The 13,210-nt window shown below is 37.7% G+C and overlaps 1 protein-coding gene across 1 annotated transcript in view; it reads left to right on the top strand.

Annotated features, from left to right (window-relative positions):
- Positions 1-2,059: 2,059 nt before the first annotated feature.
- The window catches only part of LOC115923955 (translation initiation factor IF-2-like), a 59,739-nt gene continuing 48,588 nt past the window's right edge, over positions 2,060-13,210 (top strand). The window contains exon 1 of the mRNA XM_030985316.1: positions 2,060-3,243. Coding sequence (XP_030841176.1) covers positions 2,528-3,243 — 716 coding nt within the window. The 5' untranslated portion in view covers positions 2,060-2,527. The remainder of the gene's footprint in view (positions 3,244-13,210) is intronic.

The raw sequence follows: 13,210 nt of genomic DNA, 5'->3' as shown, positions 1-13,210 counted from the left end.
CTAAAGTAAAAATTTTACCTTGTTTGCAACGTTTTCTATTCTGAGGTGATTTATTCACCGGCAGTGGGTCATAAGTTGCACAGCTTTCTAGTTGAGCACAATGTTAGACTATAAACCTAAGACATTGTGGTCATCAATAGGAAAGACATATTTACAAAAGCGTAGGGTCAGGTAAAAGAAAGGCCAGTGAGAAAATATAGTTAATTTTTTTAAAGTTTCTCTTTTCTGTCTCATTCATTTCTTTCTATCTTTCGACTAAAAGGTGGAGGAAATGGACGCCCTTTAGTTATACGCCACCGCCTCCATCCAAATCTCGGAGAACGTTTTTTTTTTTACTGGAATCTGGAGATGTTGTAATATCTAAAACCCCCAACGATATGTATATATATATATATATATATATATATATATACATGTACATATGATTTTATAGATAATTAAACAAATATGAAATGAAGACAATAAGGTAATTAAAAACAAAAGTATCATTTTTTACAAATGTACTACAGCGTATGATGCTTCCGTTTGAATTGTTGAACTTGTCCAATCAATGTGAAGATGCAATTGTTTCTTCCGTCCTCTCAGAGTTCAGCTTCTATACAAATGACAGTAGAGAGAGTAAGTTTTTACCAAGCCTAAGGGTGGATGCAAGATAGACTACGAATGAGTAGGGGGAGGGGGTAGATAAATACCACACCTCCCCCTAAACAAATAATAAGAATAAGAATAATTGAACATATTGTACTTTTTTCCAAAGGTAGTATTGAGCCCAGGATATAATTAAACGAGGTAATCCAGTTTTCGATTCTATTAACAGATTTAAAATATTGTTTCTGAAATGCCTTTTGCCTAAGATATTCATATTCTTTTAATTCGATCAATGGACAAGTAGTCAGTAATCCTCATAATTGAGATCTACGTGAAAAATGAGATACAATCTTACGGTTTTCATGAATTTAATGGCCTTTTATGCAGAAGAAAAACTATATGAGCTCCTGTGAATAATGTAGATTTAGAGCTTGTTATTTCGGGCGAAAGATGCATGCGTGGTTTAATAAGTTGAGAATCTGTTCAAATTATTGATCCGACACACATACATACACACATACACACAATTTGTTGTTGTTGTTGTTATCTTGATAAGTTTTATTGGTCAGAAAACACAATGATTTACAAAATATGCGTTACATCTATTAGCAAAAAAATAATCATATTGTTTTACACTTACAAATCATATTGTTTCACATTACAGTGTAACATAACAAAATATAGCATGATACTTCTACACAAAATCTTTACGACGTTTCAATATTTTAGGCTATAAACGGATACGGGTGCCAATTAAAGTATTACATATTCTTAAGTAGACTTCGCGTGTTTTTATGCTAGCATATCTCTGGGAACTGGAAAAAAAGAAGAAGAAAAAGAGAGAGAAAGAGAGAGAGAGAGAGAGAGAAAAAAAGTACTATTAAAAGCCTTAATACTTTCATGTTTAATATTTTCAAATGTAGAAGTACATAATCAAGATGACATTAAATGTTTTAAGATGTAATAGTGATAAACAACACACTTGACTTTAGGTTTGTCGTTTATTGAGAATCTCCCACGGCTTGATATGGCCTCGTGAAGCACACCCATGCAGACGTAAGAATTATAATCCTATTTTTAACATGGTGGGTGTGTGATGAGCCGCAAGATGAGAATCGATTTGATGGATATTTCAGGAAAAATGAAATGACTTTAGCAGTGCCTTGTTTTGCAGCACTTGTTGTTATCCCATTATCATGCAAGAGTAATTCATCTGAACCGACACGCAACGAGAAAACCATGCTGGATACGTGAAAGGTAAGCTGAGCAACCGTGTAAATATTACGTATATTACAGTTAAAAAGAAATCATGTAAAACGGTGAATATTTCCTCGAGACAATGGTTACTCCCAGTGTGTATGCCTACACAACTAGTGATTTATATTCTAGATTTTTAGGAAGAGGATGCATGTTAGCTCATGAGCCGTGACCGTGCAGTTCGCAGCGGTCTGTGTATCGTCTTTGCATTTTGAGCGTCCAGTGCGGATATTTTGTGAGTAATTTGGCGATCACTGATGCTCGCATATAGTTAGTGAGATGAGTGTGTGTGTATGCTGGTGTGTGTGTGTGAACCATGGGTGTGCTCTCTCTATGACTACCATCTGCACTCGGTGCATACACACATCATGCAAAACTCTTAGCTGTTCGCTCTCGTTCCATCTACCCACATACTATATGCGTTATAATCAATGGATTCGCATGGATATTAGCGCTACTTCACTATCTCCCGTAGACAAACGCCCTTATTCTGTAGGAGAGCTAATCGCTACATCCCACCGTCTCATCACCGGATTCACGGATTAATTTCGCAACTTGCAGGAAATGATGAGGATTATTTTGATATGGGAGGAAAGTGTTAGCTGTAGATGCACTGCTTCACGGCGTAGTTAGCTGTATCATTTTTCTTGGTTTGGTTTTGTGGAGGACCGTGTAGCGAAACATGGGGAATGAGATGAGCGAGGAAGGAGAGGGGATGCCGCAACATCCAACGCCGATACCATACCAGACTGGCAGACAGCTACATGATGGTGTGGATAGTATGATGGGTAGGAGTTTAGAAGGTGCCAGAGGGGTTGGTAGAGGAGGTAGTATTAGTCCTGGGACAGGTGGTGGCACTGGTGTTGGAAGAGGTGGTGCGGTTGGTGGTAGTGGTGGTGGCCGGAGTGGTATGCGTGGGGGAGCTGGTATCAGTGGTGGCCGAGGAAATGGTAGAGGTGGCACAGGTGGTAGTATGGAGACTCGGGGAGGACACGGAAGAGGTACAGGAAGAGGTGGAGGAAGGGGTGAAGCTGGACCAATGGGTGGGCAATCTGGGCGTCGGACCGGTCCAATTGTCAGTGGATCTGCAAGTGTTTCACCACCTCATACCAGCGCAGCAAGTCCGGCGTTTATAATTCCAGGAAGGGGTAGAGGAAGGGGAGATAAAGTATCCACTCAGGGTCCTGACCGCGGAGGGGTTAACACAGGACCCAAACCATCTAGTACTGCTCCTAGGACTAGTGACAGATCCAGGGTTCAGAATAAAGCAGCCCCTCCAATGAACGACCAACCTCCTGAAGCAGATCTAAGCCATTTGACAGAGGAAGAACGAGCTCATATTCTGGCTGTTCTAAACAGGGCTAAGGGTCTACAGGAGAGAGATGAAGAGAGAGTCAGGTAAATATAATCTACCATCCTGTACATACCGAAGAAAACCAGATCATAATCATGGCAAGAAAGAAAACAATGTGGAAACAGTCTTTACCTTATCTCTCTTGTATGTTCGAAGTAGGCCCATATACAATTTGGCGTGCTATTGCAGATTGGAATAGGACTGATGTGGCTTTCACTGATACTCTATGCATAATTTTAAGGAGGGTGCGTCCTGGTATGTACCCCGTTGCACAAAACTTACCATTGATGCCTTTGATGGTAACTTTGCCATCAATGATAACTACCATGTAAACCTTGATTTTGATTGGCTGTTGAGCCCTGTTACCGTGGTAGTTGCCATTGATGGCAAATTTACCCCATCAATGGTAAGTTTTATGCAACGGGACCCTGGTCTTTTTTAAGTGCAAGTGCTTATATACCAGTGTGGGTGAATGATAGCTGAATGACAGCTTATGTTGAGCTCTTGACAGCATGGTATGACCGGATTGTTGATGTGTGTACACAATAATAACGATGTCTTCGAGCTCCGGTATCCACAAGCTCAGGCACTTCTGGTGGTAGGCAGAAATAACCGTCTGGTATGGGCTCTTAAAAAATAAAACTGACATTTGTCAACCAAGTTTCCAATACATCTGTATAGAGGCGGCCAATGGAGCCAGACCTAGTCTCAGCGGAACAACCATCGATCTCAGAGACTGAGCTTTCGCTCAATTATGATTGTTGCTCCAGATAATAACGTGAACTGGCCGTAGTGGTTTTTCTTTTAAACAGTTAACGCATTATCGAATAGTTCAAGAAATAAATTAATTTGTACATGGACTCGTTCTTATTATTTCACACAAATGTTACATGACACATGGTAATATATGAAGAGTGACTAAAGTGATATTTGAGGGTGCTTTATACGTCAACTCATTAAATCATCATTACAGAAGGTAACTCTCTTAAGGAAAAAGCAGGTCGCTCAAACATATTATAATGTAATGTATCAGAAAGGAATTGAGTGAACTTACTCCTCATAAAAATTGACTTATTTTGCAGATTCTAATCATGCTTGGAAATTTCAGCCGTCGTGAGATAACTAGAGATATATAACCTTCGGTCTTCTCTCTAGCACTATTTGTATTCCGTGACTATGGTGATTTTAGGTGTATTGGCAATCGCGTGTTTCATTAATAACTAAAGTTCTACAAATGACTCATAACTGACATCATCTGACATCACTGTCATTCTTTGTACAATGCGGCAAAAACAAGTTCTCTACCGTCAATTTGTTTACAATGCATTTAAACAAGTACTCTACTGGAACGCATCTTCCGTGGAACACCCACAAAAACGTTTGTTAATATCAACACTTTCTTTATCGTTGAGGTTATGTAGCCATTGAATCAACATGGTAAATGTTCAAGAGTGTTCGCTGCTTCTCAAGTAGAACAAATTTGTCTATCAAGAGCATTGACATGATAATGAGTCTGTAGAAGAAGACTAATGATAAACAAGGAGGGAGGTCAAGTACTCAATCTAGACTATTGATTTCTAGGACCATCTGAGCTCCACCATCTGCATGCACCAATGGCAAGACTATGATCGGACAGATACTGTGCCAGTTAAAGGAAAAAATCTACTTCGCTTCTGATACAGTTTCGATGGAGATGTTGTTTGTGTGGTAATGAATTGTTTACACTTTCTCATGAAGCTTAAACAAGACAGCAAGACAGTTAATGCTGGAGAGAAGACGTGCTTTCTGGGGGATTCGCCATGGTTTTTATAATGAGATAACCTTTAAAGTGGCGATGATGCGTGATATCTCAGTGACTATGATTGTCGGTTATCAGGCTGTAGGGCCTACTAAGAATAAATGGAATTAGGGAGGGGGCGATGGGATAATTATCATCCCTACTTGTATGAAAAGTATAGAGTTGACTTCTCAGTCATACATCAAGGGATTTAGACAATCACCCACCAATTAACCTGATAATCTCCATTTTTCCCTAGCAAAAAACTCCACCGAATCCATTAATCTTCCTTCATTCTTTGGTAAAGGAATTGTCTTCGATAAATTCAAAACAAATATTTGTATGTTTTCATAAGCATTTCGTTAAATACATTTTTTGTATAAATACAAAGTTAGGTTTTTGAAAGAAGCCCGACATTTTGTATACATGCAAAATAACGTAATATCAACAGTGTGGTCAATGTAAAAAGTAAGGGCAAAATTAAGAAAACGACTAAATTAAGGGGCGTTGACTAGAGCTATTAAAGACAACAGACATGTTTGGGAGGAAATCAGTTTTATTTGTACCTAGTTGCTACCAGTAAAAGTCATAACGGTAATTCTTAATACACAAAAAATATATCAAGATGTTGTTCTGCTGAAAACGTGTGCCATGAATTTTTTAAAACTTATTCACTCGTCTCCGTACTTTCAAAAAATGTCATTGAATGTGAGAGGACACTTCTTTGTTCAAGGTATGAGTAGTACAGATAGTTGGAACACGACAGCTCAATCGATAATGTCCGGATACGTTCTGTCATAAAACACGCATAGAATTGTTATGACCTGTTTATGATTGAAACAATACATCATTCCCTCTTCATATCATTTTAGGCAACAGTTGCTGTTTTTCAACGTACAACGTCTTAAAATCTGGAGAGGAATTAAACGTTGAAACCAGAGAATGAAATCATGCTCTTGTCTCTTCTTAAATCTCATCTTGATTCGAAACGTTAAAGCCACACTGTCCTACTTGTAGCTACTTGCTCCCTCTATATAGAAAACAATGCCTAATCGGTGACCATTGGTCCCCCATGATCCTATTTTTCTTATGTTAATTGAGAGCTGAGTTGATGAGATAACCACCTATCCAGTGACTTTGCAGGGTAGTCCAATCCTTCCTATAATCTAGTACAGATAAGCTTCAAACCCTTTAGAGTGAGGAGGATGAAATGTTAATGTATGTTTTCTTAACATCCTCAAGTGAGTGTACGCATTTCCCTCATTTTGTGACATATCTATCATCCAAAATCAGTAACAGCATTTCAATACTTAATAGCATCTAGATACAAGTCATGATATTTTCCCGTTAACATTGAGACTATTGGGTTTCTCAAAAGCATATTACACCCTCCTACAAAACATGTCTTATGATTACACCTAAAAATACGCAAAAGCTTTCAGAGGTACTTTCTTAGGGACATAGATAAATTGTTTGAAATATTCAAGAAAGGTGACAAATTAAAAAACAAAAAAGTAATTGCACCATTTTTAAATTAAAAAGGACACTTGATATGATGTTAGACTATTTGGAATAAGTCCTGCGTCTTTTCTTGAAATACTATTACATTTTCACTTTTCTTTTTCTACGAATCTAGCCCAAAGAATCTGTGTGAATATGTATTTGATTCAAACTAAATTATTGTTCATCCCACCTGAAATGAGTCAATTAGTTCAGTCAATATATTCAGTCAATAGTATCATGAATTATTAATGACACCAGTGAAGAAAATATACGTCAAAGATTGGCATGCAGGTGCATTGCATATACTAATATTGATAATAACTGTCACTTTTAAAACGTTTTACCAGTTACAACGTACCCGACCAAAGCACTTACATAGTATTATTACCCCCGTCAGTAGATTCTTTTATGATTCTTCACGTAATTGTTGCATTGTGGATTCTTTATTGGTGCAAAAAGATCTCACAGTCGAGTTTTATCAGTCAGTAAATATGAATGAAATCGCCCCAAATAAATTGTTAGTTTATCCTCTGCAAAGTTCGACTTGAAACTAGTTGCAACTTTCGAGTTATTCTCAATCAAAGTATCAATGTCTATTTATTTTACACTAGTAAAAAAAACATCAGCAAACATCTACCAATACATACTGCTTGGCGTTGAATTGTATACTATTTCACGTTTGGAGTTCGATGCTTACTTGAGACCAACTCTACCCTAAATGTCGGTTATTTTTGATATTTTTTTCTTTATTTTTTTTCTTCCAGTTTTAAAAGCATTATATTAGGGATTTAGATCAATGCAGACGAACAATATTTCCCAACAAGTAAAGAACGCTATGAAGTTATGAAGGATAACATGTAAGGAAATCGAAATCGAAAATGAAAATGAGGCAATGACGCCAAATTTTTATGATCAAGTCGTCAATTTGCCTTCACTATCAGAGAGTAATATTCACTAAACTAAAAATGCATAACTGCTATCATTTGGTATTCAAAATGGCGCTCGTATACAATTTTAGCGCCACATGTCCATACAATATACCAAGTAATAGGCCCAAATCGCCCTATAAATAGACTGTCTCCATTTTATAAACAGTGTAATGTCGATGGCATATCTGCACATTATCAATATACATGTATGCCATTACACCAAGATAGAAATAGATTTATTCTTTATACAATTTTATACGATAATTACAAAAAAGAGGAAATATTAAACATTTATATTGCTATAACTTCACTGTACCCAGCAATATCTTTTGAGTGCAAATAATGCATAGAATTCACGCCACAAGCATGTATTTATCCAATTATAGTTTTCGTGATGTAATAATCTTGTGTATTCCACGACCGCGCTGTCTCATTTCTGATCTTAAGGTGAACATTGTGTGTTTTGGACGAAATCTCAATATATGGTGCATTAAATTTGAAGATCAAAATAATAACTCATTCATTAAACATTGCAGATGAACATTATCATTTTACAACTATTATTGGTTAGTTTAAAAATTGGCTCTCATCATAATGGTCTTGGTATGTAATCATTGCCAAAAAAAAAAAAAAATACCACCGAATACTGCTGGATGCAGGTCGATAGATAATGCAATTATCATTGTAATCATCGTTAGAGCTAAAAAGCATTCTTGATGTTGCAGGTGGTCGTGAGGTTATATTTCACGCCTTCCTCATTCCACTATGTTCCCTCACACAAACACCACGTTTCGAGTAGAGAGATGTATTTATTTTCGTGCTGATTATTTCATATGCAGGAAACATATTGATTTTAGAACCTGGTGCGATGAATATTCGAGCATATCGATCGGTACATGGTTAGGAATGGTAGGAACGCGGACCATGAATTAGGGGTCGGGGTGAGAACACTGTGGTTGTAGGTCTAAACTGTTCAACGTTTGGCTTGTAATGATGTAGTCATTCGTATCACAGAATATAGTAGAATGTAGAATTTGTGTCTTTAGACGTCTGGTGTCCTCTCCTTTTCTCTCCCATTCTTATTTATGGTCAGTATAAAAGTGATGGTGCATTTTATGCGTGATAATTATGACATTTAATGAAATATTCAGTTCCTTGCTAAAGGATTACATTTTGAAGGTAGAGGCAATGGTTCGTACACCTAATATTTTCAAAATAACCCCCACTCTAATTAATGTAAACGTGGTGATGTCGATAAATCAGTGGAGTAGTATTTCGTATGTAAATTCACAAAGACTGATGCCCTTAATTTATCCCGCCCACAAACGGTATAGGTTAAATGGGCCCTCTCTAAGAAAGGAAGCGGTTTAACTTGAAGTAGGGTAATGCATTCTAAGTCCATTAATGACTCTTAAATCCTAATGTCAAATGATATATATATGCATAAAACATAGAAGCTAGAGGTAATATAGCGTAGGCCTAATCCTTCACTTTGAACACCTTTCCTCTCATAAAATTCTATCGTGACAATTTCGCATGAAAAGACACACAAAGCGTGACTAAGCGCAGGTATATAGTGGACAAGCCCCCGTCACCGTGATAGATGCAGTAAATTATAGGCTGCGCATGACTGCTTGCATCCTATTAAAAATCCACCAGCATCACAAAACAGCAGCAGCAGGAGTTCAAACGCAAGGTATCCCAGCACAATAATGAAATATTGCCTGCAGGATATATCAGAGGAGAAGAGGAGGCGGAATGGGATGAAAATGGCGGCTAGGAGCTGCCAGGGCGGAACCAGACCCTCTAGATAAATCTCATTTGCTCATTTTGATGGTCACATTGGATTCCTGTTGGAGACATCATAGTGTGAAGCTTAATTTTACACGTGAATCGAATAAAAAAAATCACCAGGCAGGCAGGCCAGCAAGAAGAGGGGACAGTGAAATGAGGTTATATCTGCCCGACGGGGATAGGTGCCGCGTGGGTGATAAGGCGCAGTGGCTTTATCTTCACTCTAATGGTTCATATTAACAGTTCGTGGTCACTTTAAAGGCACACTGATTTTCACGACACTTAATTATAAACAATTGCAACTACAGGTGTATATAGTTCTCTGAGGAATCTGGAATAGAATGTCTCAATTTGTCGCATCTGTAAAGATTCGATTTTGGAATATTGTTGACAATGTAATTCATGGTACTACGGGAAAATGGAACGATAAATTAGAAAGCTTACGACATGATATTTCAAAAAGCAAATTAGAATGAAACAATCCAGAATAGTCGTTAAACATTATGTCCTCGCCTCTCAGGTGATGCTTAAACATAAGGCACTCAATGAGACATTACACACCACTGGTCAATTAAGTCATTAATAAGGGAGTTTACAGAAAGCACATGGTACAAATGACCCCAAATATCCACAGATCTTTTACACATGGAGAAGTTCCACTTTGGGCATCTTAGAATAATAACTGCCAAAGTCCTAGATGTGCTTCATGAATACCTTTTGTTTGCCCTCTTGAAAAGAATACTTCCACCTGCGTATCTTGGAATGTACCGTTGGTGCATAAATGAATAATGTTACGTAACTTTCATGAGCGCATATCCAGTATTCATCTCTGGTGGGTTTTACCTTTTTCGTACAAATGACCTTTATCTGCCCATGCGCAGATTGTATCTGTAAACTCCCTTTAATAGAGCCTTTCCCAAGAGCTAATAAGTTCCACTTCCTCAAGTCTTTTAAGTTTGTTCCAGATAAATATATTGAATGCGTTTCTATTTGCTTTCGCTGTAAATTCATAACCGTCAAGAAATGTTTGAATAGGTGAAATGTATGATTAGATTATTCTTATTTGAATTTCGCATTAGAATGGATTTCTTAAAAGAGTTCCTGTCATGAATTGGGTCAAAATATTCTGCTATCCTATACATTCCAGGATAGGTGCAAAATCTCTTTTATTTCTTGATATAATTTTACGACGCAAGACAGAGTGCATAGGGAGTAGAATGCTACTGCAGTTTTGTCATCTTACATTAATGAACAAAATCTGATTATCAACACCATAAGCAATAATCGTATTTGATGAAACGTCACAGGATTTGTCTCAATCAAAATGTGACTACAAATATATGAGAATGTCACAATTTAAGTAAATGTAGCATTTGTTATTGAATCACACCAATCTGCTATTAGGACTTCCATTCGAGGTGTAAATCCTTATCAGCAGTCATGGCATCATCTGCTGAATCAAATCAAATCATCGAACTGAAATATTACGTTTAAGGAGTGGAACAGACCCGCAGGTGTAGTTGACATGATTCTATCTCTCCTATCCATTTTTGATCATCACTGGGTATACCCTCAACACCCCGACCTCTGCTTGCTAGTCCTAGCGTCGTGTAGCAGGTGCTTCAATGGTACTCAATCTCACTTCCTGTATATCATTAGTAGATAGAGTCGCACCGTTGTTTCCGATATAGCCTCTCTAACGAAGCCCAAGGTCTTCATTTACAACAGCTAAATATAGCTTTGTGACGAGACCCTAATGGAGGTTTTAATTATTGTCCTATGATTTATGTCACATGAGGATCGATTGTTAAGTTGACTGGTGTGTTCTTACGGGTAACATTCAAGGAATGTCATGGAGAGTTAGGTAATCAGGAAAACATGGCTGTAGATGGTTACAGCAAAATTAATGCTGTTACCTGCATCCCTTTGAAAATCGAGTGAAACACAATAAATGTAAACACAGTCAAGTTTGAAAATGGTCTATAAGCTCTTCAGCATTGCAACTGGTGTATAATCATTGTTGAAGTCACAAGACATTTGTTTTGGAATGACAAATTTGTTCTACTTTTCTCTAATATAAATGTTTTTTCTGCAAAGTTAAGTTGCCAGAAAAGAATTAAAAAATGTATTAGCTTCAACATACTACAATGCATTTATGCATTTTGATCATAATATATCTTAGAGATCTGTCGAATCTGTTTCCTCAGATACCTGGCAAGTAGATAACTTAACTCATTTCATCACAAGAAAGCAGCTTACACTTTGAAAGTCCTAAAGCTATTTTTGCGTATCGTGTAAACAAGTGATAGCAAATTGGTCATTAAAAGGATTTGCAGTATTCACGAGATCACACGGGGGCCTGACGTATTGAGGTGCAAACTTTGGCTTTTCAGGAGGCGTGACGGCGGCACGATTCATGGGTTAGTGTCAAAACTGTTCCTGAAGATGGAAGACTAGCCTTGATCTTTGCCATACCCACGGGCATCCTGTTGCATTATTCAAGTTGACATTATGTATTCTAGACGCATGTAACGATGTCCTTCTCCAATATGTCATTACGTTGACTCAATTACCCCCGTCAGCCTATCCCTAAGTTATTGTCACCCACTAGCCCCACGTATAGCTTACATCGTACATTCCTCAACATGCACATTAAGTAACCTAAACTGCTTAGGAGATGGGTATCACCTCATACCTCTTCGGAGCAATAGGTTGCTCATCTCAAGTTGGATGCTAACTGCGTACCATCGTTCATACACTAATCAGGCAGAGGAAAGAGAGACAACACAACATGCAATGGTCATAGTGTATGTCATGGTTCTTCATAATTATCTACGTTCGTCGCTTTGTTATTATATTAATCTTTACATCTGACTTGCATCGCACTGCTGCATCCTTTTCACTAAATCCAACCACGCACTTGGATTATTGATGCAGTTGTTGATCCTCTCTTCACGGTGTTATGGCGTAATTAAAATTGTGTTTGCGAGTGGGCCTCCAGCATTAAAAGGTAAGAGAGCTGCCATGTGCGAAGTGGATTCTTTTCAAATGCATAGAAATGGGCTTACCACGCAAGTCTGACATCTCTATCAAGAATTTAGAACGACCAGTGTTTGTTGATAATCACACACGCTTATTGATCAACCGTGGGAATATTCATTTATTCTGTTCCATTATCTATGCGATGGACTCCGAAGTAACTTGGGATTAAAGATGGTAAGAGTCTTATCAATGGATGTGTGACTGAAATAGAGTCAGATAAATTGTACTGAATGCATGTAGATGAATAGACACATCAAACTAGAAAGATAAAAAAAAAATTAAAGCAGAAATGTAGTGAGGTTGATATACAGAGAGAGGGTGAATGATTATTGAAGAGAAAGATATATTTAATATGCGTGTGTGTGTGTGTGCGAGCGTGTGTGTGTTGAGCGAGATAGAGATAGAGAGAGAGAGAGAAAGAGGGGTGGGTGGGGATTGAGAGATATATGGGGTCAATGTGACGTACAAGGACGATGGACAGAGTCAGCAGCAGGAGGAAAGGCGGTCAAATTAATCTTGGTAATCAGAGACTAATCAGAATTATCATTAATATTGTAAGGAGACATTCTGTAATTGTTTCACTCCAAAAACCACATTAACAAAACCCTCGACTCACGCGAACAAAATTGCTCATCACATTCTGTTCATGCAAGTTCCACAGCAACAAGATTGTTCCACATCTCACATAGATTAGAATAACACGATTATTAGAGTTGTCAACTGATCTTGCACGCTGAACACGGGCTGCTCTTGGATTTTACCTCTATTTTCATTTGTAATATAAAATTTTGTTGATGCAAGTTCCACAGCAACACGATTGTTCCACATCTTACATAGATTGGAATGCCACGTAATTTAGAGCTGTAAACAAATCTTGCACGTTGAACACGGGCTGCTTTTGGATTTTGCCTCTATTTTCATTTGTGATATTTCATTCTGTTAATGCAAGCCACACAGTAATACGAT

This window comes from Strongylocentrotus purpuratus, unplaced genomic scaffold, assembly GCF_000002235.5.
Source record: "Strongylocentrotus purpuratus isolate Spur 01 unplaced genomic scaffold, Spur_5.0 spur5_contig_836, whole genome shotgun sequence".
Taxonomy (NCBI): domain Eukaryota; kingdom Metazoa; phylum Echinodermata; class Echinoidea; order Camarodonta; family Strongylocentrotidae; genus Strongylocentrotus; species Strongylocentrotus purpuratus.
The sequence above is the reverse complement of the archived record's forward strand: the minus strand, read 5'-3'. Positions and strand labels throughout refer to the sequence as shown.